At 39.4% G+C, this 27,197-nt stretch overlaps 2 protein-coding genes across 3 annotated transcripts; both read left to right on the forward strand.

The window, feature by feature from the left end:
• The first annotated feature begins 82 nt into the window (after nt 1-82).
• Nucleotides 83-12,994, forward strand: zdhhc11 (zDHHC palmitoyltransferase 11). 2 transcript variants are annotated; one of them, XM_010774960.1, is made up of 13 exons: nt 91-121; nt 267-381; nt 1,310-1,528; nt 2,607-2,785; nt 3,184-3,285; nt 3,392-3,516; nt 3,620-3,775; nt 3,863-3,975; nt 4,062-4,111; nt 4,197-4,260; nt 4,418-4,496; nt 4,731-7,092; nt 12,912-12,994. In XM_010774960.1, exons 3-12 carry the CDS (start codon nt 1,310-1,312, stop codon nt 4,862-4,864), a joined length of 1,221 nt encoding a protein of 406 aa, XP_010773262.1. In that variant the 5' UTR covers nt 91-121; nt 267-381; the 3' UTR covers nt 4,865-7,092; nt 12,912-12,994. The 2 variants fall into 2 exon arrangements, with proteins under 2 accessions (XP_010773261.1, XP_010773262.1); XM_010774959.1 differs by having other exon boundaries at nt 83-381.
• Nucleotides 12,979-24,806, forward strand: cep72 (centrosomal protein 72). The gene is made up of 15 exons (XM_010774965.1): nt 12,979-12,992; nt 13,577-13,912; nt 17,341-17,494; nt 19,495-19,705; nt 19,788-19,896; nt 20,190-20,341; nt 20,433-20,488; nt 20,573-20,615; nt 21,136-21,330; nt 21,437-21,618; nt 21,737-21,830; nt 21,924-22,102; nt 22,199-22,325; nt 22,419-22,530; nt 22,649-24,806. Exons 1-15 carry the CDS (start codon nt 12,979-12,981, stop codon nt 22,707-22,709), a joined length of 2,025 nt encoding a protein of 674 aa, XP_010773267.1. The 3' UTR covers nt 22,710-24,806.
• Nucleotides 24,807-27,197: the final 2,391 nt, after the last annotated feature.

Consider the following 27,197-nt stretch of genomic DNA (forward strand, 5'->3'; position numbering starts at 1 on the left):
ATACATGCGCAGTTATCGACTCAGTGAAGGGCCACAATAAAAAGGAGCTGTGTGTCTTTAGGAGAGCTGTATTGCACATGCGCAGTAGGACGGTTTCCATAGCGCCGCTCCGACCTGCTGAGTGAGTTGATTCTTCAACTTCTGATTCAGGTCCCTCGGTGACACAAACCCGAGGACGTCGGGTTATTTGATCCTTTTTACGCTTTTAATTGTTTCGGTTTATTTCTTGGCCTTTTATCTCATTATGTGAATTGTACCTTTTGAAGCACCTGCTCGGCGGATACTCTAATTATGGGATATCAGACGGTGGAAATCTCCGTCAGCATCTGAATAGGAATATTTGTTTTTTTATCTCATTGTCGCTTTCTTTCAACGGCAAAAGTAAGTATTGTTTTCATGGATTAAAGCTTCACACATTACTATTGTCCTTAACGTTAGGGTATTTTCGGAGTTACTTTGTGGTCCCTATTGAGCCGTTGAAATTATTTGAATTGTAAATTAAACACAAAACGCTGGGTGAGCTAAAGAAGACAACCAACATAAGCCAGCAAAACGGAGGCAACAAAACCAATGGGCCTGAAGACAAGACTTACAAGTTGATGGGTTGACTTAAACCATTGTTGCTACTGTAGATGTTTTTTAGGCTATTTGATGGAGTTGTATCATAGCATTGTGTCAGGCTACAAGCCAGAAGCAAATCATGTGATTCCAAGGCCATTTTAAGGAAATGCATGTAGTAGGCTACTTTGTGTCACTGTTTTACAATTGATCAGCTGTTTTTCTGTAGGCAATATGTGACAATATGCTCCTTGTTATATATATACGCACTGATGCTGTCCATTTGTTAGAATGGATAAAGCACAATTATTGTACTGCCTCTGTCACACAAAACACAGCAATGTCAGTTTATGAGGTAGACTATTGTAAAAGTAATGAAATGTAAAACAACAGCTTTGCAATGACTCATACCCTCAACATTTACAGTCTGAGTTTTTGTTAATTTCAGTTTAGAAAGCTGTAGTTTTGTTGTTGTTTGTATATTATCATTTTGTCTCTGAATTATTTATTTTAATAAAATATTTTAAGGCTGTTGTATTAGTTGCCAGTCTATTAGCTACACTAGTCTGAGTGTTGTACCATAATGGCTGAACAGTCACGATCATCATGCTCAACTCATTTTCCTAACTCATTTCTCCAGCAAATACACACGCACTCTGCTGGAGCTGGACTTGTAGTGTTTGTAATGTGTGGACGGAGGTTTGAAGGTGCTTGGAGGAAGCTTTTTGTAATCTGACTGTTTATTCTCCAGATGAACTGCTTCAACAAAAAGCTGAGACGCACATCTCCCATACATGGCAGCAGTAAAAATGAACTCGTCCCCTCAAAACTTCCCAGGATGAACGGATGGTCTTGGCCCCCTCAGGCTTTCCAAGTAGTCGGCTGGCTGGTGTACAGCTACCTCGGGATCGTCAGCTTCGGCATCTATATCCCTCTTCTGCCTCCGCCATGGAACCATGTGGTCTATTCTGTATCCTCAACACACACACAGCCGATACTGTGTTGTTGTAGCTGACTGTTAAGTGTGTAGAAATGGGTCTTTCAGATTTGAATATGTATCAATCAATCAATCAATCAATCAATCAATCAATGTTTATTTATATAGCCCAATATCACAAATGTTACATTTGTCTCAGTGGACTTCACAGTTTGTACAGAATATCAGTATGACAATACGACACCCTCTGTCCTTAGACCCTCACATCGTACAAGGAAAAACTTCCAGAGAAAACCCACAGTTTAAAGGGAAAAATGGGAGAAACCTCAGGGAGAGCAACAGAGGAGGGATCCCTCTCCCAGGACGGACAGACGTGCAATAGATGCCGTGTGTAAATTGAAAAGATAATACATTTGCAACATAGGTAGTCCAAATGTTTGGAAATGCATGTGTGTATAATAGGAAGATGAATCCACGAGGATATCCATCCAGGACTTATGATCCAGGACCACAGCCACGACTCAAGATCCAGGACTCGCGATCCATGACACAGGACCGCAGGATCATCCATGACTCCGGATCCCGGCGTATATAGACACCAAAAAGAAAGAAATTTGGGGAAGCTGGGTTAATCGGAACATGAGAGTACACAGGTATAGACAGAGAGAAGGAAGAAGTAAGATGTCCCCCGACAAACTAAGCCTATATCAGCAAAACTAGGGGCTGAATCTAATCAGCCCTAACTATAAGCTTTATCAAATGTAGTCTCTGCTACAGTTTTGTTTGGGCCGCTGGACAAGACAAAGATGTTGTTGTGTGTGTATGGGCCTTAGTCACACCAGATGTCACTGTCTATAGTTCTGTAGTCTCTATAAAGCCCAAGAGACATCATTGGTGTTTTTGTCACATGTTGGATGCAGCGTGATGTCAACACTGGTTCACTTTACTCAGTCATAAGAACAGTCGATTTCTTCAGAACTGACTTCTCACACAAAAGGTTCACTTGTGTGCATCAGTTTGCAGTTTCTCTTACTGCCATCTAGTGTTCTCACACATATTGCAGGATTGTTCTAAAATGTTTGCTATTTTCCTTGACTCTTGTTGTGTACAGGTGATTGGCATATCTTTTGTTTTGCACTTTTTCACCCATATTGCAGCTGCCACTATAGACCCAGCAGATGCCAGTGTGAGGGCCAAACAGAGCTACTCAAATCCAATGCCCTTTTTTGACCGGATGAAGCAACCGCATGTCATCAAGGATCTACACTGTTATCTTTGTGATGTCAAGGTGTAAGTATTCTAATCAGTCCATTGATCGATTTAATCTAGTGAAACGAAAAACAATGGCCAACAGTTTTGACAATCCATCCACCAAATATGCTTCAAGTCAAATCTGCTTTTCTCTGTTTTTGTATTACACTGAATACCTTTGGTTTTCCTTTGATAAAACAAGACATTTAAAAAGATCGCCTTGAGAAACCGGGAATCGACACTTTTTACTTTTCTCTGTAATTTTATGAACCAAACAATTCATCCATCTAAAAAATTATTAGCAGATTAATCAATAATGAATATAATTAGTATCTTTAGAAATAAATGTTTTTGATTTTGCTTTTTTAAATTGACAGCTATATATTCTTGCAATCATTCAAAAGTTGTGTTTAATGATATTTACCATATTTACGTAGTGGCCCCAACGTTAAACACTGTGGTGTTTGCAACAAGTGTGTGGAAGACTTTGATCACCATTGCCAATGGCTGAACACGTGTGTGGGGGGCAGAAACTACTGGTAAGACAACATGGAGGGACTTTCTGTTTCTGACTTCTTAGCCGATGTCTAAATGAAACGTGACATGCTGTATAAACTAACAACAGGTTTTGTGTGTTGCCTTCAGGTGCTTCTTTGTGGCACTGTGCTCGGCTACGCTTGGCGTGTTGATGCTCGTTGCTGTCATCTTTTTCATATGTATTCAGCATTACTTGAGTCCAGACAGCCTCCGGACTGCCCCACAGTTTCACAGTGAGTCACCATAATATTGAACTTTGTTTTTAGAAACGATTTTGATCATATTGTTGTTAAAATCTGTTTCTGTGTAATTGTTCTTTGCTCCTTCTTTCTGTAGATCTGCTGGGGAACAGTACCTGGCTGGTGTTTTTACCCTTAGCTCCCATAAAGACTAGTTCAGCTGGTCTGCTTATCTTAGCCTTTGTGACAGCCATGCTGAGCATCACCTGCCTGCTTCTGCTCGCTCATCTGCTGGGCTTTCACTGTTACCTCTGTGAGTCCCAATCTTCAAGACAGACATTTTAATTAGGTTCATTTCCCTTCAATCAGCCAATCATTCTCACTCTTCTTTGCCTTTCAGTTTTTAAAGGCATAAGCACATATGATTATATAAAGATGCAGCGCCAAAAAGAAGGCAGGAAATCTGAATCAGGAAATCCAAAAGATGTGAAAATCCATAACAAGACCCTACAGGTGAGACGCGTCCTGCCTCACACTGGGTGACATTTAGTTAATCTCTGGTGTCTAAAAATACTTAGTTTTCCCTTTTTTTTTTAAAGAGTCAAGATACCTCCATTGACTGTGAGCCAGCATTATCACAGAGTTCAGGGTAAAACACATTCCTTACAGATCTTGTTGTTCTCTTATTTAAGCTAATTTGGAGGTGAGTTAATATCACTCTGGTTTTCCTGCAGTACCTGCAAATTGGAAAATAAAGGCTCACTCACAAGCCGATTTTCAGAGTCCATATGCACTGAGGTAAGGGTGTCTGCTTTGTATATCTGTTGAATTATTTGACATGCATCAAATGGGTTATAAAAATAACAACTTTTCATAAAGTAAAAAGGTGCTTTACAAAGACATAGAAAAATCTAAAGATAAAAGTATACTACATTGAAATCTGCTTGCTTTCTAGTTGGAAACCTTTAGGAAGTCGGCAGATAAAGAGAACCGTTTCCATTATGGCACAGAAAATCCCACAAAAAACGCAGCAAGTAAGAGTTTGACAATTATATCTACGGTACACTTTTTTTTGCATCAGCCTAATTTAAGATGCCAGAGATGCAAAAATATTACATGATTGGACTAAAGTGTAAATAAAGTATGTATACATATCAATTGCAGACAGTTTTAAGGACTTTTGTCAGCAGCATATGGATTACAAACGAATATTAGTCCATACAGTTTGTAAAATATTCTTGTCTCCTCTTGATTCCTGTGTCTAATAGTGGAATTGAGCAACGGTAAAAGCAGGATGCCCGACATTGAAGAGACTCAGAGCGGCGTTGTGACGTCTGCTCACAGAGTTCCAGGAGTGCAGGACCCTCTGGGCAGCGCCGTTATGACTCCAGATGGCACTTAGCAGTACCTGATGTCCGTATGGCGGTGCATCGGGATAAGCTGCTCTGAGGATTTATTATTCTATCAAGAAACATTTGCGACGCAATCAAACGCTGCATTGTGATATGGACTTCATGGAATGCTTTTGTCCTCCAGTGGATATTTTGTATGCAGTCTGAACTGTGAACCCGTCATTGTGTTTCTTTTCCTTTTTTTATCTGCACTTTTTTTATGACAACCTTTTCAATTATTTAAAGCATTGTTTTATCTCACTGACTTTGAAAAGAGAGCCAAAGTCCGGCCCCACTTCCAGGTCGGCCCCTATTCCACTACACTGAGTCAGATAAACGGACAGATTTTGGCATGTTTCTCAAACAGTTTACTGTTCATATTCCAAGCCAAATGGGATCAAGAAATGTACTGGCAGTAACTTTCAGCCTCTTATCATTGTATCTGATGTCCAAAGAGAAAGCCTTTTATGGCAAAATGAATAGTCTCACTAGAAGTAGTGGAGCTCACTGTGAATTGTATTTATTATTGAATGATTTCTCAAAGCTATTGGTGTTTAGAGACTGTTTTTGCTAGATTTGATAGTAAAGATATTAAATTAAATTAAACTGTTAATGTTTTGAAAGTCCCAGCTTCTACACGTTTTTACAGTTTCTAACACTGTATTCTGAGCTAAATACTGTACAGTACGTATCTGAATGGATTTGTCAGCAACATACAGTAGAACCACTGATTCATCAGCAAAAGTGGGTAAAACAAAGCATTGAAGATGGTCCTTTGATTGAGATCCAAATAGAGCCCTGTACGTTGATGTAAAAAATTATTTTCAGCGAGATGGAAAATACCTCACCAGAGAGATCGATGCTCAAGGCTACAATTTAGGGAAGAATTTCCACCTTAAATTAATTTTTTTCGCGAGTAAAATAAAGTGTATCACCAACTGATAATCAAATGGATGTGTCTAGAGGGGAACAGCAACATTTTTTAACTGGCTGTAGCCACAGAAATGGACCTGGAAGAAGTCAGATCTGAGCTTTTTCTGCTGAAATTCAACAATGAGGAAGGATATGTGTTTGTATTCTATTATCTAACATCTCTGCTTGAACTCTTTGTTGAAATACAGCTGTAGGCTGTTACATATTTTACCACTAGATGGCTATCAACAGCATTAATGTAAAAAGAGGAACAATAAATGATATTGTTTTAGTGTTAAAACAATGTGTTTTAATAAGTATATTGGTATGAGTTAACCAATTAAAAGGACCATTATTCTATGTTTTCATTCCACAACTAAAACAAGTTGTGTAAATAGGAATTATTTGAGGGGGATTTTTTTTTAAAGTGCATCTTTTAACCACACTGTGGCGCAGCTGAAGCAGCCTAAAATAGACTATACAGTATTATGTCATGCAATGATTTCACTCAGTCCAAGCTGTTTTCATCATGATCTGAGCCCTTCCTTTTGCTTATGGACATGCACGTTTGCCCCTGTGGTTACATTGGAGATCTTGACAACAATATAATTAAAACCATGAGTAAGACTAGAGGTTATATAAAGTCTGTATAACGATCTACTTGTTATGTAACACATTAGTTCACTGGACATCAGATGAGCAAGGTTCCGATGTATTGGCAGGATAAGCATCCATTTTCCAGCAGAACATTTCTCATGATTTAAAGTGTAGTCCCTCGAGTCATCATATGTGTATGTATGTATATGTATCATATGTGCACCAAGAGTTCAACCAGGACATTAAGACATCATTTCCCTGGACAAGAGCCAGGAACAGGGTGACCTCATATTTAAAACAAAACAAGTATTGCTACTGTATGTGACCATGGACTCTCATGTCCTCATACTATAGTTCATGATCACAGAAAGGGTTAATCCTGGTTGGTTATTAATGAAGCTGCAACGACCCTCCACATAAAACACTCGGTCATTTGTTTACATGTTCCATCACCGCCTCTTGAACCACATAAATATGCTCCAAAAGGCTTGTTTATCAGGGCTCCACTGACCGTTGTGGCACCATCACAGCTCCAGCATCGAGGCGAGAGGAAAACAGCCCGTCGCAGAGCGCGGCAGCCAATCAGCGGGCTGGTTTCTCTTCAGCATCTCGGAGGGGAGCGCACCGTTGGGCAGACCGGAGATCAGCGGCGGTAAGGAAACACACTTCAGGAATCCGCGACGCGCAATTATGCTTTTGTGAATTTGACGGAGGATTACATCAACACCAGGTGATAAAACACGGATTTGTCACTTCTTAAAGTTGCCTGTTTTGGCTCATTGCGGTCATGCATGTTTTCAAACTATAAAGAATTCGATGACTGCATGCCAGCCCACACAAATATATCTGACAAGGTGTTTGTTGTTTTGTTGTCATGTCTCTGCACGTTTGCTTCCTGTAGAGGTTTCTGAGTTTGCAACATAAGGGACATTTAAAGCTGTAAAGACGTTTTGGCATAATGCTACGCCTCGAGTTTCAGATTGAGAATTTAAAGATTTTAAACAAATATTTAGCTATATTGCCATGTTTGGTATTGACATACATGCATTATGGCTGGCAATAACACATTGATCACGTGGACTCTGTGGGGATCTGACATTATGTAACATGTTTCGCTCATACACCCTCGTTTCAACAGGAGCTGCAGCAATGTCCGCTAACATAAACACGAGCTCACTGTTTATCTTTAAAACGCGGGATCATTGACAGCCACAGTGAAGGCTTCTGCATTAAGAACCGTTATTGGTTAAAGGCAATGATTGACAATGCGTCTAGCCTGTGGCTACAACTTGCATGCCAATCTGCATGGGTTACATGTAGATAGTTACATAATTATGCATGGAAATGTAGGCCTTCATTAGCCTGCTGATTCCATGCAAATGAATGTCATAGAGGAGTGAATATGATCGTAAAGGCCATGCAAAGACCCCTACGAAATAAATATGTTCATTCCTTCTCAGTTATTTTGTTATGTATCTGCGTGCTCCCCATAGGTTGAATTAAGTATGCATGAGAAGAAGACACAGTCACTGACTTTGTCCCAGATTTCTCTGTTCTAGGTTTCATTGCATTGGTTTAAGAGCCTTTGGGTTCTGCTTCTGTCACAAACAATTGACCTCAGAGAGTAATTTACCCTATTTTGTTTGTGATGACTCAATCTCAGGTCAGGTTAGAAAATAAAGGGGGTTGCTTTGGGGCGAAATGAAGTGTTGTAGTCCGACAGCATTTTCTTTACGACACAAAACCGTGGGGCGATCTTTTGTTCATGTTGACCTTACATTGGGGAGTAGCTGCCATGGTGTTTTTCACTGCGTTATCTTTTAGCATTTGTGGCTGCTATAAAATAAATTGCAACAGAAACACAGATGGCACTAACATTGCATTGCAAAGACTTAAAAATGAGTTGAATTAAGAAATTATACAACCCAGTCTGGCTTCTCAAAATCTTAAACTAGACTCAGAGATAATTTGCTGCCTCTTGCTCTCTCTCCATGTGAGCCATGTCCTGGACACTTATCCTGTCTCAGGCATAATGTATTCCTCACAAATGTGGGGTTGCATAAGGACCCCCGGCTGTCTTTACACTGCCTTATAACTCTATTTGGCCTGCTGTTGCTGCCAACAATAACCACTGTAGCTTGTTGCTAACATCTTGTTTTTCTTCTGCTCAATGCTTGCCAAGATGTTTGACTCACAGAGCAGTTAAAGGGGTTTAGGGAGGCGAGGACTGACAAAGACAGCGTGGTGGTGACCTCAGAGTCAAGCTGCAGCAAGCTGATGTCATGCCTTCTCTCTTTGTGTCTTTGGGCAGGGTGGGAGTGAGGTTGGAGGACTGGCCAAACTGGGAAATGGTTAAGAGGTTATAAAATTAACACAAAAAGTAAGAAAATGTGTGTTTGGTAGATTATTTATTTGTTGTTGTCACTATGCTTCTTGGCAATACTTCTTATACCCTTGGAGCCTGTTTATTTACCTTTCAAATGGTGTCACATTTGTGAGGAACATGCATTTGTGGGATGAGCAGCAGAACTGAGTATGTGTGTTACGCCCATAAAAAAATGACAAACCATTTGAAAGATAAATAAACAGGCTTTCCAACGGTATAAGATTTATTGCCAAGAAGGATTGTTACAATAAATAAATAATCTACCAAACATAGACTTCCTTACTTTTTGTGTTAAGTGTATTTATTGGTGTCTGATGGGGCAATCTTGAAACAAGGTTGAGACCATGTTGAAGCACAGGGATTCATCAACAAATTCAAAGAAAAGACCAACACCAACAATGTGTTTGTCCCTTTTCAGTTCTCACTAATCCTTTCTGAATCATAAAAACACATTACTGAAGTGATATTTTTCTAAATATATGATGTAATGTTACAAAAAGTGATTATATCCTACAGCATCTTCTTAATAAACATTATTCAAACATGACCAAGTGATTGATTGAGAAAATAGTCAGCAGTCCTAATAAACTACACTGTGGCATTGGGTGGATTGGAACCTAAATGGTCATAGTAATTTATTTAAAAAAAAAATCCCACATGCATCGGTCAATGTTTCCTTGAGACCTATGTGAGGTCATCAAACACTGCCTACAAGCATAGAATGAAGTCATCAAATCTCGTTTGTCTAACCATCAGTTCAGATCACCAGAATATATATATTTTAATAATAATCCAATGTCACCAGCTTGAACCATCAAATGATTGCCATCTCTGCTTAACATATGATTTACAAGTACATTGATGATTTAAATAGTTAGCAATTACTTTCTGTTGATCGGCTTATCAATTGATTGACTCATTGTTGCAGTTCATTGGCTCAATGATTGAGTTTCAGGGCAATAATCATGGTTTACGACTGTCTAGTCACCAGAATAGGTAGCAAAAAGCTGGAAGACATGGTGTACTTTAGATGGAGCTCAGTTTTAAGCACACTGGGGGGGGTCCAGTGTAGTAATGATGGTCTCTGCTTTATTTTTTGATTGTCTGACACAGTCACATTCCTGAGCAGCTGCCTGGAAAGGACAGTGATCCAGATAAAAAAGCAGATGGGATATCTGAAAGCCTACTACGATGGCCTGACGAGGGAATACTCCTCAGTTACACACTCTGCCCTCACACACTCGTATATATTCACATCATTCTGGGAACAGTGTCATCATGTCGTAGGTGAAAAACCATCTGTCGGGCTAGCAGTTAAAACTCAAAATGTAATTTATTGGTGTTTAAGTCTGCATGTTGTCTACCAGCTGATCTCCCCCCTGGAGAATGAATAGAATGTTCTAGCCATGGCTGCGTATTGTTGCTATGAATAGATGCGGTTCGAAATGGGTCAATTTATGGTTAAAGCACTCATCTGTGCAGTGTATTGCCAGAAGGCGAGTGTATGTAAGCATGCTGTCATCCAGTCACAGATTTGTCTCTGGAGATCTGCTCTTAACCAAATGGCTTCTCATTTGTATCTGGCAAAGTGGGGCACACGAAGAAAAAATGTTTACAACGATGTTTTTTAATGTCTCATTCATTTTTGTATCAGTATAAGAATTTTGCCAAATTACCAAATTGGTGAAGTAGACCTTCACTGCACCAAATTATTCTCCAAACTGTCTATATACTTTATCATAATAGCGTTACAAAAGCTCTGTCAGAGCACTGAATTTCATTTCTTCTGCGTTTGAGGAGTACTTGAGGCCACTGAACTGTGTTAATGACCTCCCTCATGTATTGAACATGATGTGGTTTGAGGAGGCTTGTTGTACTAAGGACTTAGACACTTGGAACTACTGACTATAATTTGGAGGAGGAGAGTGAAAAGATTCCTTTGTTTCACATCGATTTTGCTGCTCTCATTGAAGCACAAAGGAAAACACACAGCAAGTGGCTACTCTATTTGAAGGATGTGCATCCCACATAAAAGTAAATGTAATATGATGAAACCTCAGTGTGGGCATCACATCTAAACACAAAGGAGATTTTACTCTGCTTGAGGTTTCCATGTTTGCAGGTTATAATTGGAATACAATGTTTTAGTACAGTATAATTCTGTTGAATATCAATTAGAAACCCTCCATAAACATATAATCATACTTGAACTACTTTTTTAAAAACAGAAAATACAATGATCTAAAGTGAATGTGATGTAATTAGCGCTAAGTAGATTAATTCAATTCAATATTTGTTTGTTTTATCCACAAAGGCAATTGGATTTGTGTGACCCAAGTGAAGCAGACATGAAGTCATTTCCACAAACAGAACTTAACATGCAGGAATCTGTTCAAGAAGATGTTCGGCTGATGGTGAAACTGTTTTAAAAAAGGATACATTATTTTATAAGTCCATTTTGACAAAAAAATGATTGCAGATTATAAGGATCAAAATAGTTTAGGTTGTTTATCATGCAGATATTCTCTGGTTAGCCTCTCAAAGTGTATAATTTGCTGCTTGTATGTTTTTATTACCTTCAATGAAATACCTTTTGGTATTGGACGTTGACATTTTATTGACTAAATTAGTAAATGATTAATACAAACTAAATCAACGATTACTTAGTATATACAGTAATTGTAGTTTCCGCCTTTGACATGATTTTGTTGGTTCCTTTATATAACAAACAAAACAATGGTGTCTCACATTGAGCCTGTATGGCACAGTTATAAAAGGTTACACTTTTTTATTTATTACTTTAAATATGTTTTAATTTATTTTCTAAGTGTAGTTCAAAGTATAATCATATGATTAAGTGGAACTTACTGATTTTATGTTTTCTTTATTAACAACTGATCAACTTGTAGTGGTATGTACAAATGGTTTGTGGTATGTAAACTTATAAAAATGATAACATCTTCAACAACCACTATCTGGATTGTCTTGGCCTGAGTCCTCGATGACATATGACTACAAAACCCTGCCATCAATAGGGGTGCTCTGCGATGTCCCCATGCGTGTGTGTGTATAGAAACGGGCCTGGGTCAGACAGAGGAGCCACTTTAGACAATGGGGTCCCAGTGTCTATTGCTCTGAATGCCATTATTCATAGACATTAATAATCTCTCCTTTTTTCTCCTAAGAATCGACATCTTGATTATAATGGCTTTATGCAGTGTCAAGCTTGGAACTTTTGTACCAAGTTAAGTGTTGACTGTACTCAGCAACGTCACATTTGTAATTGTTGGTCACAGAGTCGTGGACACACACCCCTTCGCTGTACATACTTGGGGTGAGTGAAAGCTCTTTATTGGAGACTTGAGGGACTGGCTTGAAACTTTGCTAGCTGGAGCAGACGGTTTGCTCCACGGGACACTATCTATCTACGGCTTGCATCTTGTATGAGCTGTAGCGAGTAAAACCACAGTTTTTTTTAAATATTTTGTTTGTGTGTACTTTGCTACACACAAGCATTAAGGATGCTGGGCTAAGTATGGGAACTGCTGAAAGGTGAGAAGAGCACCTTCACTTGCTACAAGTTTAGGACTACATTTTCTTAATGGAAATAGCAGAGGGACTTTTTTCTGTTTTGGATGACAGTAATTTGACTTTAATGAATAAGGACTTTTGTAAGCCCTTCAGATGCTTCTGCTCTGTCAGGATGACGATGTGCTGAGAGAGAAATCCCTGATGTCAGACTGAATGAAATCATCTTAATCAAGAGAGGGAAGCGAAGTTGTTAGCGTGCAAATATAATCCTTTTAAGATGTGTCCCAGCAAACAATTACTTACACACGGATGTTATCTTGAAGTAATTTGTTAATAATGATGAGGAGGAGGAGGACATTTTATCTTGTTCCTTTTGAGGCTGTAGTTATTATTAGAAGGTTTCCCTCAATGTAGTTGTGTTTGTGACTGGATTGGACATTCTTTCATACATAATCGTGTATTTATTGAACCAGGATTAAAGAGTGTCTAGGACAAGAGTGGGATATTGTACTTTGTGTTGTGTCGTGTCAAGTGCTTTAATGTATTTTTTCCTTAAATCCCTTCCACTCACGTACAGTATGTACAGACACATCCTCTCACCGTATTCACCTCCATTTTCATCTTTTCCACAGCACAAAGAGAAAACAAATGTCAGCTATTCCAAGCACTGCACAGAAGGAACCAAATTCCCACACAAGCATGGCAGACCAGAAGTAAGTGTGCAGAAGTCACGTTATGAGTCTTCACTTCACATTTTGTGTGTTGGTTACAAATATCCATCTGCTCTCTTGGTTCTTGATTTGTCCGCCCTTCTGAATTCCACAAGGATCTATTTATATCCTTCTCCTCTTTGCCAGAACACGCAAGACATCTGTGCATTCACAGAAACGCACCTCTTAAGATTCTAATCTTGCCTTGTTACACAGAAGTACCTAACAAAGAGGGGACAGCAAGTTGTGTCTTGACCTTAAGGAATGACACTTTCTGTGGAAGGGTTTGCCCGTTGCAAATCTTGCAGAAGAGGCTTGGATCAGATGTAACTCTGCCAAAAACTCCTCCTCTTCCTCCTCTTCTTCTTTTTCTAGTGTAAAAGATATATGTTCCTTTTTATGAAATGCTTAGCTTTTTATGTAACTAGGGAATTATAAAAAGCTGTTGCTTGATGTTCAGCCAATAGGACCTCTTGTAATCTGTATTCTGTCATTGGAAAGTGTTGCTGCATTTTCCATGACATCACCTCAACTGAAAACTGCGATGTTCACCTCTTACAAATGATGTTGTATTTCCCCCCCCTCAGAGACAACATAGATGACTTTAAAGTTCAGACAGCCAAGCACCCTAACTTGGGCTCGGCCCCTTTACGGCCACACAGTGAACAGTCTAAAGACCGGATGTCCAAAAGGCTTTCTACTGACTCTAATGGGACCAGTGACGGAGGGGTGGGCTCGTCCACACCGGTGGAGGTGACCGCTTTAGAGGAGTCGTTTCGCCGCTTTGCCATCCACGGTGATACTCGCGCTACAGGCAAGGACTTGCACGGCAAGAACTGGTCCAAGCTCTGCAAGGACTGTGGCGTGATCGACGGCAAAAACATCACCCTCACTGATGTGGACATCGTCTTCAGCAAAGTCAAGTAAGAAAGGCAAACTGTCAATTTGAGCTACAGTTCACTGTATAAAGGAACCTTTAATTGATCTGGCAACACCTGAGCCTGCAGGCAAGCCACGACATGATTCTTATTCTTAATAAGAGATGACTTCATGCTTACACACTCAGATTAGCATGCACAAAGGTCACTAAAGTGATGCAAGCATGGTTGCATTGTGGTTATTAAGAACATAAGAAGTCTTTGGACTGCACTGTAGGAATGCTTTTATTCTATTGTCTTTGTTTTGAGATACGTTCTTCTGTGGCATCGTCTTTGGCAAGCAGGCTTCGACCTTATTAATAACACCTAATTAAAGTGTCAACTGTTTTATTAGTGTATGCACCAACAAACATTAGGCCAACAATGTCTGTCAAATTAGCAAATGCAAGAGACTCCAACCGCACATATTTTGTAGTGACTGATTTCCGTTTTTGTTGGCCGTTTTGCCTTCTTTTCTTATATTATCTCGGCTTGGCTGTCCATTAGAAGCAGCCAGAGCAATAAACCTCATGCCTGGTTTATTCATCCTTTACTGCCAGATTTAATTGGAGTAGAGTCTAATAATATGCTTTAACCTTAATATTATTTAACCAAAAAGGAAAAATTTTGTTTGTTATAAGTGTAGTGTTGTGAATGTCATATTATTGCCCACATACCATAGGACACAGAATAAAGCTGATGTAAGAAAGAACATGGCTGTTACAATGCAGGTTTGTATTTTGTTTCCCGCAATGTTCATTCATACATAAAGCAGCTTTTATTTATTTTTCTGGTTCAATGTTATGAATAAAGATTATTCTGCTAGGCAGCACCAGAATAAAACATTATGGCTTGAAGACACACTCTGCAGGAAGGAGAATCTCACATTGAATCAGTGAACTTTCCATAATCTGCTGGTGTGTAACAATTATCCAATCTTAGTCACCTTATATAATGAGGTGATCCAAAATGGTTTAAATGTGATTTTTTAGAAAGTGTTTATCCCTGTTTTTATAACATAAGAATTGTAGTCCTAAAAATGTATTTCCATCAAACTAGGACTTACTGACTTCAACAGTTATGAATATAGAGTATGTGTGAAATTGCTATATTTGAGGGATTTCGGATTTGTTGTGTATCACATCGAAAGAAATACAGAAATAATTATAAAATAAGTGTTGTACTTTAAAATCAATTGGCACACCACCAGTTAGTTACAAAAAAACAGCCTAAATATTGTAAGCTTGTATCATAAATAGTCAAAAGCGCAGAAAACCGTCTGTCTCAAAGAGGAAGCCAGATTGTCACAACCCTATGTTCAAAGATTTTCTAAATAAGATTTGGCTGCAGAATAGAAAATGCAAACTAAACCATAAAAACAGGTTCTTGAAGTCTGCATGTTTTCATGATTTGTAGCAACCAATAATGGACATTCTCTGTTGAAAGATAATAATCAAACTCAATTATTTCAGCCATCCCTTTTTACAGTAAGCTTGAGAAGTGTTTATAAAGCATAAAAAGTATACTGGTTTTTCACATGGTGAGTCAGACACCAGTCAACACCTTTACTGTTGGCATGGCAATGGTTGTCAATGTTTACTATCGTTAACATTTCTTGGCAAGAATATCAAGTAAACTTAAAGATGACAGCATGATTTAAGCTTGTTTACATCCCACTCCTTTAGAGAGCAATATTTAGAAATATGCTTAAAAATATGGTCCAAGCACTTTAGGGGGAAAAAACATGTTTCCTGTCATACATGCTATCTGTGGTGAATCTGTGTAATGTTGTTTACACATTACAGCACACTATGTTAAGACATAGTCATTGGTTCTACTGAGGGTCCCAGATAGCTTGCTTTCTGAACCACAGCCGTGTCGAGGAGGATATTACGGTATACTTTCCGAGAAAGCGTGTGGTGAGCCAGAGGTACAGACTGGGGGAAGGGCTCGTGTTCATGTCTTTTCTGACTCCAAGCATGACTGGAGGGCTGCCATGCCACAGATGCAGATCTCCACTTTGCCTTTAATCAGTGTCAAAGCTCTTTGCTTGCACACGAAAAATTAAACATCCTAATTAGCACTGGCTGATCACAGTACGGCCGAATGAATCTGTATCTGTTGTGGGTGTGGAAGTCTGCTGCTCCACATTGAGTCTCTGCTGTGTTGTTACTCTGCTTTGAGCCAGAACACCACAGCTTTAACTATGGATGAGAAAATAATCTGGTCTTGCCTAATTAACTGCACACATGGTGTTATGGTGGCTTCTTTTTCTAGGCTGAACATGATCGTAGGCGGTGCAGGAGCGTATTAGCTGCATGACACAGATTCAGCCAACTACTGTGTCAGATCCATATGGATCATGTACTGCAGATGGTTGAACTATGTAAATAAACAGCAGGTCAGATACCACAGTAACCAGAAATAAAATAAAGCTCCACTCGCCCTATAACCTTTGTCGTTCCCTACCTTATCACAGCCGCCTCAGATTGTGATTTACTGTTTATTTACACAGTTTAATAATGTATGTGCTTGGGGGAAAGTAATAGCTCAGTGTGGGGAGATGTGCAGAGGACACACAGTTATCTTGCTCGGACAGAAGCGGCAGCTGGAAGTCCAGTTCCCCTCTGACAATAGACAGCATGGAACAGGCGCAGAATGGGGCTCTCAAATGTTCAACACTGATGGATCGCCCAAACAAAACCGCTCACTAGATGAGTCAAATTAATAATAAACCCAAACATCCCTGTTTACTGTAGCTTGTTGCTATGACAGCAGGTTGCCCAGCAGTTTTATGGACTGTTGTTTAGGTGATTTATTACCACGGCAATGGCTGTTTGTGTTTGTGTTACTATGCACTTTTTACATGGAAGTAAAACGGGCAAAGGGCCAGTTATACAACGGGAGCACTCCCCGAAGGAGAGTGATTTATGATGATGATCTGTGGTACAGTACTGTCAGTAGTTTACGACACTTTATTTTATTAATGAATACAGGGATTCAGCAGGTTGAAATGTCCAGAGCTGGAATGAAAAACATCAGGGTGCTGGATCCTGACTGCAGCTGAAGTGTAAAACTGGACAATATGATCCATGATATGAAGAGACAGTCACATATACAGCTGACAGGTGTGTGTGTGTGTGTAAATGTGTGCGGTTGCTCAGACAACAGTTGAGTACAGGGCGACAACAACAAACCAGTGAAAGTTTTCCCACTGTTTATCTCAGCAGGATACCATCTCCATTCTGTCTTACATCTGCCATGTTGAAGTGATCACACATGGCTCTGTGTACACTACTGTCTACTTTTAAGCTTTCAAACTTTACTGAGAGGCTGGAGAAAAGCTGATAAAAATATGACTTTTCTGTCCCTAAAGACTGTAGTTTTTACACGTGTTATCCCATACTTAAGCTCCTTTTTCGCCCTTATTACAGGAAGAAATCCTGTCGCACCATCACATACGACGAGTTCAGGGCTGCACTTGCTGAGCTGGCAAGAAAGAAATACAAAGAAAAGACTGGAGAGGAGGCCGATGCCGAGGTCTTCAAGCTGATTGAGGGAAAGACGCCCGTCATTGCAGGAGTCACGGTAAGACTTAAAGGTCCCCTATTATGCAAAAAATTAATTATGTACATTATAAATAAATATGTTTCTCCGGTGTGTCAGGAGACTCACAATGTGTCCGAAAATACGACCCTTTCTCTTTTAGTTTTGACTAATAACTCTAAAAGCGGGGGTACAACAGAGCTGAACCAGATTTGCTGCGGTCATGACGACATTACTAAAATGTGGGCTGGCTTTACACCCACGGCTCTATCAGAAACGTTGCTGTATCAGTAACAATGCGCAACGTGTTTTGGAAGTAATATGGTCTGTTTTTACATTAGCAAGCATTGCTAACACTCAGAGCTAACGCTGTACTGGAGAGAGTATGTGTAAAAAAAGCCAGATATAAGAAGGTACTCACCTTGTGGTAAGCCTGCAAGAGAAAAAGCATTTGAGCTCCATACTGTTTCAGGAATAATCCTTGATGTGGTTTGGAACATAATATGTCTTTTAATCACGGCAGCATTTAGCTGAGAATCTGGGTGGAAACCTTTCACTTCACAGAGCTCATGCATGCTCCAAAGGGGCGTGGCCAGCAGCAGCTCAGCCACATTTAAAGGTGGGGTAGGTAAGTTTCGGAAACCGGCTCGAGTGCACTAAAATTTGAAAGTACACAGCCAAAAAGAATCCGCCTCTTCCTTCAGACTTCCTTACAGAGCACCTCCTCCGCGAGAGCAGGCTGCAGTAACGTTACATATCAGGCAAAGCTAAACACATCTAGCTTAGCAATACTACACAGCCAAAGCAACTCCGATATTGACTCTGGTTTGACTTCTCCTAGTTTCCACTTTCTTTTTGTTCTTAATTTGCTCCGTTACATTTTTTCTTTTGCGACCAGTAGACGATGTTGACAACATCGTCTACTGGTCGCAAAAGAAAAAATGTAACGGAGCAAATTAAGAACAAAAAGAAAGTGGAAACTAGGAGAAGTCAAACCAGAGTCAATATCGNGTATCTTAAAAAGGTTACATCCAACAAAGAGGCAATGAGAGAATAATTGAATCGCGCAACACACAATAAATTAAACTAGCTTAGTTTTGGCTTCAAGTCCAACTTATATCGGTTACAGCACACTTTTTTTCACAATTGTTAGCCCAAAATGATCAATTACAGGGAGTCCATCTATTTTACAACACATCGCGACTTTCAATCTGCGAGTCTTGCTGTTATTTTTTTCCATTGAAGAACACCATCAGTAGGCCTGGTCTCGCCACTGCACGTAGGGTGGGTGGCGGCAGTGGTTTAAGCCAAGCATGATCGTTATTCATCTTTTTCTTGCAACCAAGAAAGGATATGCAGTAAATAACCTTTGCTCTATATCCATGCCCCTTCTGGATTATCCTCAAAATGCTAATATCGTCGCGTCTAGTGGTAAATTCAATATTTCAAGATGGCCAATATTTTCTGTACGAATCCCCTCCCAGAATGACTTCAGCTTCGGGCAGTCCCAAAAATGTGGTGTGATCGTCAGATCTGTTTACAGTCCCTCCAACACAAATTTGTTAACGGCTCCGTTATATTTTGCAAACCAATAAGAGGAGTCCTAAAATTATCTCATTTTTATTTTCCAATTAAATTATTTCCATGAAGCGGCTATTTGTTATTTTATGTCCCTTTCACACCCATCTCTCCAGCGGCGTCATCCATAATAACATTCATCTCCATGCTCCCATTTTTCCTTAATATCCAAAGTATTCCCTGACATGTGTCCTTGCAGACATTTGTATATTTGTGATACCAGTTTTGTGACACTCTTTTCTTTCATAATTGTCACCACATTCTTAATGATGCTCTTACATTTATTTGTTATGAATGTTTCTAATTTTAGATGTCTTTGTAGATTATTCCATGCTCAAAATGTATACTTGAAAATGCTGATCTGATATAAGATGTACTTTATTAATCTCAATTTGGGACATTTTTAAAATCTTTTTATATATATTTTTATATCTGCTCATAACTTTTAACCTCTTTTCAAAACGGTATTGTTTCCTCCCCAGGGGGTTCAACATTTGAAAGGGCTTGAGAGGCTGATCCTGTACTATAACCGCATTCCTTCCCTTGAAGAGGTGAACGTGGTGTACGAGCTGCCAGCTTTGAGAGAGCTGGACCTCAGACTCAACCCTCTGACTAAAAGTTACCCACAATACCGCCCTTTCCTGGTGCATGCCATGCCCAACCTACGCAAACTAGGTAAAATATAACCACCTTCCCCAGTTTGGGCTTATCCCCGGTCAGTTTTAAATGCAACTGAGTGTCCTTTCTTGCTTTCTAGACAGCTGTCCAATCAGAGACACAGAGCGCAAAGTTGCCATAATGCAGTTCTCCTCTGACCTTCTACCTCAGCAGAAGAGCTCCTCTTTAAATCAGGTTGCTGAGCAAAGGTAAACTGGCAGACAAATGCTTGGGTTTCACTTCAATTTTGACTGAATAGGTCTACCTATGATCTTGAGAAAATGGAAAACACTCAAAATGTATTTTGATGTACATTTTGTTAGAAAGGGAGTGACTCAAATGTTTGATTATGAAGAAAGGCAACACGTACATATCACTGTAGAGCTTTTAAAGACAAAAGTGATGGTGCAAAAACACTCACTTACAGTTGCATTTATCCAAACAAATATCTCACCTGTTATTCTCTCGAGTTGTATCATTCTGTCTTGCTTGTGTTTCACAGAAGCAGTGACCAGAGACTGGCTTTGGTTGACCGCTTAACCAGGAGGCTCTCTCTCCTGACGGCCACCGATGATATTGTGTTGAATTTTGTTGCGAGGAATCATGAAGGGCAAAGTGACACTCAGTCCCACTCGGTTCACAAAGAGGCAGAAGGTAAGAGGTCAAAGTCAACAAACACATTTTCAGTTTAAAACTAACCAAGTGGCATTTTTGTAACTTCTTTTCAAACTGTTTTCTGTCTCAGAATCAAACAACGAATCCAATGATTTCACAGAACTGAGGAGTTCTACTCCAAAACAGGTGATTTTTACTTCTGGTCAAACAATTATCAGTAGTATATTTACATTGTTATATATACTGCATGTGTTTTTGTTTTATTTTTAGGAATGGGCTAAATCCATCCTCAGGAATTCCCCTACAAATTATGGTAAGAGTCAGTTTGTGATATAGAGCTTTTCAAGCGCCTGTTTGTGGTTGTTTAGTAGCATGGAGATTTTAACAGTTGATAACATTTGAAGTATATTTTGCACCACTTTTTCTGTTGTTGCGATTTAATAATAAAACCAGGAGTTGTTCATCCAAAATCTATTTTTTTTAAAAATCGTAATTATAATCTGGTATTTTGATTCTAATTGGTCACCAGTTCTGGATGAACACGGGATAAAATACTTTTAAAGATAATTGTAAATTATTCTTAATATCTCTGTGTATATTCTCAGGTGTACTACCTGTGTTTCTCGTATTCTGCTGCTGCTATAACACCTGCATTTCCCTTCAGGGGTCAATAAAGATCCAGCTTATCTTATCTCATCATTGTCCTGTTTTTTCCACTAGGTGGAGACAAAAGCCAATTCTTGTTTTTATTATTATATTACTCTTGCTTTGAATCATGAACATGAGGGTAAATTAAGTTTGGTGTATTATTGTGTCATTTATAATTTGACCAGATAACACAGAGTCCAAAGTGCCCAACGTGAAAGAACCATCTCATAAAAGAAGCTCTTCCGCATTTAAAGTGACTGAAAGACCGAAGGTGTCCTTTGGCCCCTATGTAGAGAAACACAGACCTGTGTCTGGAAAGCAAAAGGACTTCGCCAAGCACACTAGGCAAGCAGCAAAGGGACATTATACCCCTAATCCTGGTAAGAATACTGTCTGTACTGAATACAATCCTTTGTCAGACATTAATACACATCCACAACCCACTTTCTTGACATGTAGTTAAATGTGTATTCACATTTCTTTCAGATCCAAGTCATCGTCATAGTTCCTCATTAGTTAATATCCGGCCTCCCAGTCCACGTGGTCCTGGTTTGAATTTGTCTGACCCCTCCAACCCCATCTTACATCCTCCAAGACTGACCTACTCTAGCTTCAATAAGACAGAAGGGGAATCCAGCCTGCAGCCACAAGGGGAGAAGAAAAAAAGGGTGGGAAATTAATTAAGTCCACTCTTTTACGTTTTTTTGTTGTTCTTCCTACTTGTACAAAATATATTTAAAGTTGTTTATTTGCTCTTATAAACAAATATCTTATCTCACATCCCAGGGTGGTTATAGGAAACCTCTGGAGATGCTCCTCAACCTCGTGGACAAACACTGGACTGGAGAGCGGTCGCTGCATCATAACAACAACTTCCTGTGTGAGTTTGGACTTTGTTTTGTGGAATGTGTTATCTGACTACAGGAGCCTAAAGATAATGAATGTCTTCTCATTATTCTATTTTTGGCTCTAGCTCAGGCAGTCCAGATCCTCTCCATGATGGAAAACGATATTTCCAGTCGGGAGGCAGAGGTCAAGACCTTAAGAAGGGAAGCTGATGCTCTGAGCTTTCAAGCGGCTGCACGTGAGGACGAGCACAAAACTGAAGTCCGTAACCTCTCCGATCAGCTGGAGGAAGCTCGCAGTGCAGTTGTGAGTGGATTCAACCCTAGAAGGCAATGTTGAGCTTTAGGAGGCCTTGATAGTTTTGATGAACTTACTGTCATTATTTCATTTTCTCAAACACAGGCCAAACTTAACGAGCAGCTGAGGATTGTCTTGGAGGAAAATGTCGGCCTACAGAAACAGCTCATCAAGTTGGAACGACAGTATCTGAAGTCCATGATGAAAAGTTCACCAATCTCTCAGATTAAAGGTGGGTGTGTGTACGCCAATTGGAGAAATGAAGGAGTGCTAATTAGGCTGCTTTCTTTAGAAAAACTCACACTTTGTCGTTAAAAATCCTCAGAGGCCCAGACTGAAGTGGAGGAGCTGAGGAAAGAAATCGAGGGGTTGAAGGAGAAAGTGCATGAGTCAGAGAAAGTCAAGGATTTGTCAAATATGTTGCATGAAAGCCACCGGTAAGAAGATGAAGACATCTTGGTGTTAATACTTGTTTTTAGGTTTTCACAATGAAAGATGTTCTCACTTTTCCACCAGCTCTACGTGGTTAGTTTATGATTTGTTTCTGTACTGCAGGTCTCTGGTGGCTACCAACAAGTGTTTGCTAGCTGAGCTGAAGGGAAGTGGAGAACTTTAAAGTGGAATGCACAGTGGGATAGACATTTCAAAGCAAGACTTTGCTGAGCGTCATATTAGCATTGCATTCACTGCACAAGCCCCTGCAGCTACAGACTATTTTTTTAAAGCTTTTTTAACTTCATGTCCTTTTTAATATGTGTGTATTAAGTTCCAAGCCCTTTTGAAGAAAAAAAAATGTGTTTATTATTTAAACAGAAATCTGTACAGGCTGTGTTTGCTTGATGTAAACAGTAATGGGCAAAGGCAATTCATCCAAGGAAGTTTGTGTATAAGTCTGTGACAGGGCTGTTATGTTAAATGGTTTTAAGGGGGAAAATGTTAGTGAGAAGGTCATAATGTATTTCCTGGATCAGTAGCAAGATTGTGTCCCTCTGCTTTTCCCCTTTCTCTTTTTTGTAGGTCACTTGTGTCTTCTTCTGCTTTGTACGCCGCAGTGGAATGAATGCATCTAGATTCCAGCTGCACTGTGACTTTATTTATATCTCTGCCTTCGGGCTGGAGAGCTACACACACACACAGATGCACTTTCCTCTCACAAGCACTAATGCGAGACCTGGCAAACCAGGTTAGCATGGGGATGCCACCACATAAACTGAATGTAGCTTGTTTTTATAAGTTAATATTACAGGTTAGTAACACTGAAACAGGGAGTTTCACGTACTCCTGAAAAAAAGCCATACAAATATAAAACAGTGTTTTGACTGACACCCTGAAACATGCTCAGCAGAGGTTCTGGGGTTGGTTTTTATTTTAAGTAATGCACTACAAATCATGAACACACATTAAGAGGTCTAAAGAACAAGAACACACTGCATGCACCAGAGCATTAAAAGTTATTTGCAAAATACAAAAGACATTAAAGGTGCACAGTATTTGGCATAAAGCACAGAAAACAGGTCAAGCTACTGCAGCAGACACAACTAACACGGTAGTAGCTGCTAGTTTTAATGCATGATTCTTCATTAGCTGAGGCTACAGGTAGTGTGTGACCAAAACACTGTCACTATGTTGGACAAATATTCTACAAAAGTATGTCACCTGTTTACTATTTTCCCTTTCATCTCATATATCACATAAGGATACAACAGCTGCTTTTCTTTTCAGTTGATTTTGTGCCTTGGATGACAGTACCCACATAATGGGTACTCCTAATCTTTACCAACAGACACATATATTAACGTTGGAGTGTAGCTGACTTTGTATGTACAAGTTGATACATATTGATTTCAAAGCAATACAATATTTTATCATAATCACACAATTTCACATCACTTAGTATTTTTTTGCAGTAAAATATTGAAGTCTGTCCAGTAGTCTGTCCTCACAGCAATAAGATATTACAAACTTCTGCTCATTTATATGCTTCTGAATCAAATGCAATATACATAAACATGCACAAAGTACAGCAATACAGAAAACAACAACATATGTAGTTGTGTCATAAATTAAGCCATGTGCCTAAAACTTTTAGAATACGCAATCTTACCACAAATATATTAGAACTAATGTATAGAAATCTAATGAGGAAGTAAAATGTTAAAAATACAATCTTGTACAACTGAGCTCATGTAATGTGGTAAGAGCTTCTTAAACTGAATTCAAAATGCATGTTGGCGAAAGAGGAAATATATTATCTTAGATTACTTTTGATTTTTTTATTGAAGTGTTATAATCAGGCATATTTAAAAAGGTTTACATGGAAGTAGTTTATATGTTTAACATATTCAAAAAAGTACGAGGATATGGCAAAAGTCCAAAATGTTCAGTCTAACAATTAACTACTTTTTATCTAAGCAAAAAAACTAGTTTTCAAAATTCTTAAGATATTTTCTTGGTTTGAGCTGAAGGCAAATAATACATATAACAGTGTGAGCTTCTAAAATAAAAAAAATGAACAGCAGGTTATTTTTAAGACTTAATAACAGTTGACAAGTGGGGATGGCAGACTGACAAATAACACATAGATGGAACAATTTAAGTTTTCAAAATAATTCAACATTGATAATATCTCTGTCAAAAGTGTGCCAATTCCCATTGAAACGATGCCCAACAAATACAAAATGCATTTCTTCAGCTAAATAGGGGAATAGAAAAATCTCCATTTAAAAAGTGCAATGTTGTTAATTGGTTCAACTGTTGTCCCACTTTTCTTTTGTTTTTCTTGGCTTGTTGTTCACTGTGCTCAATAAATATTATAAGGCCCTATCATGAAACAAATCTTTAATATTCATAGCGTAAGTTTCTCTCGTTTGTTCTCTTCAGTGTTTGGCAGTAACTTGCGATCAGACAGGAATGTACCAGCTGGTGATGACATTGTAAAAATAGATGTAAACAGTTTTCCAGTTCTCACACTTCTCAAAGAGAGGAACTCAAAAACGACTCTTCTACACGCACACAGACACACGCACACACAAAATAGATGGCTGGGGAAATCCTATATGATATGAAATCCTATTCTTTTGTGCTTTCCTTGAGTACTCTTTTAATAGAAAATTATCCTAGTAGTTGTCCAAATGTTTATTTCCTCACCCGCCCTCACATGGGTTTGCCCTAAGCGAGTTTATTCAATTTCTTTTCGTACGTTCCTCGATGTTTATACCCCGAGACGTATCCAGAAGTGTCAACCACGTCCACTCGTCCAGCCTTACCCTTCCCGCGGCCAGTGTCGTCAAAACGCTCCTTGTGTGACCCTGTGAACTTGGTTGGGTCCGTCAGACGGCTCACTGTCGGGGAAGCCACGGCCCTCTGTGAAGAAGTCAAGAAAACATTTAAGGTTATCCCAAGACTCCTGGTTTAAAAAGTTTAATATTGACCCATTTAAAGGTCTCCTATTATAACATTTTTAGGCATATATTATAGGTCTCAGATATATAAAAACATGTCTATGAAGTGTTTTGCTCAAAATACCAAACAGATCATGCATTCTAGCCATGCCTCATACCCCTCTATTTCAACCCTGTTAGTAAATTGCTGATTCTGGGTCTGTAGCTTTAAAGGTGGGGTAGGTAAGTTTCAGAAACCGGCTCGAGATACACTTTTTGTTATATTCCATGGAATGCTCTTAACATCCCGATAGCAATGAATATCTTAAGTGCTTTGACAAAAAATCTATTAAAAAATGTCATCTGTGGAACCCGTAATACTGTAAAAACTACAACCAATCCGATTGGATTGCCGCCCTATCTGTCAGCCTTCCATCTCGTGCACACACAAATGTATCGCGTGCCGTCATTGGGCGTGCTTTGCAGCAGTACTTCAATGACTCGCCAGCAACAGGCGGCCACTTTCACCATGGCAGAGTTAGGTTCAACATCGTCTACTGGTCGCAAAAGAAAAAATGTAACGGAGCAAATTAAGAACAAAAAGAAAGTGGAAACTAGGAGAACTAGGAGAAGTCAAACCAGAGTTGCTTTGGCTGTGTAGTATTGCTAACCTAGATGTGTTTAGCTTTGACTGATATGTAACGTTACTGCAGCCTGCTCTCGCGGAGGAGGTGCTCTTTAAGGAAGTCTGAAGGAAGGGGCGGATTCTTTTTGGCTGCGTACTTTAACATTTTAGTGCACTCGAGCCGGTTTCTGAAACTTACCTACCCCACCTTTAAATGCATCAATCTGGTGCACTTTGAGGGGGAAATAAAGAAACTACACCCATATGAAAAAGAACTGTATACATTTAAATAATCATAAAATCATAAGTACATGGCCATAACCAATAAAATACCATATCCAATATGAAAAAACATTGAAACTTGTTTAATTATTTGTTTTTGGTTCATTTATAGTGTGTCTGTGCTCCTGAATCAGCCTCTCCTGTCCCCTTCATCTCCCCCCTGCTCCTCTTTGAGGCAGCAGCAAAGACTAGTTTTAGCTCTCAACAACTTTATCTTACCTTTTTTCACCTAGTTAACATTTTATTTTTATTATTCATGCATATTTTACTAATCACCACCCCCTCAAAAGGAAATATGTGTTTACATAAATGGTGACCGAACCGTTTGAGACCCACTGAGACAACTTGGACTAAGTTAACTATCTAAACACTCAAGAGTCCTTTACCTCACTGTGCCTCTCAGTCTGACAGGAAAGCTCTCCTCCACCCTGGTTGTAGAAACAGCTTCTTATATCCGTTAGCGCAGCAGAAGCTAACAACATTCCCCGCCGGTACCGGTGCACCCCCTCCCTCTATCTATCTCTCTCTCTCACGCTGGCTGTGAGCTGCGGGCGCCTGATAAGCCAACATCCCCCACTTTCATCACTTACAGCGCCCATCGTACAGGGCAAATGGAAAATGTAACCAGGGTGAAAAGGGTGTTATCTTTACTTAATTATGAATGTTGTTACATCAAGGCTGAAAATTCGGATGAGCACCAACGGTCAAAACATTAATTTTTTCCTCCCAGAGCTGTCAGCGCAGCGCCTCCACAGATCTGGCGCCCTAGGCGAACATCTATAACGCCAGTGCGACGGGCCAGCCCTGGTCCCAGGTT

This window comes from Notothenia coriiceps, unplaced genomic scaffold (genome assembly GCF_000735185.1).
Source record: "Notothenia coriiceps isolate Sejong01 unplaced genomic scaffold, NC01 NC01_scaffold00014991, whole genome shotgun sequence".
Classification (NCBI taxonomy): Eukaryota; Metazoa; Chordata; class Actinopteri; order Perciformes; family Nototheniidae; genus Notothenia; species Notothenia coriiceps.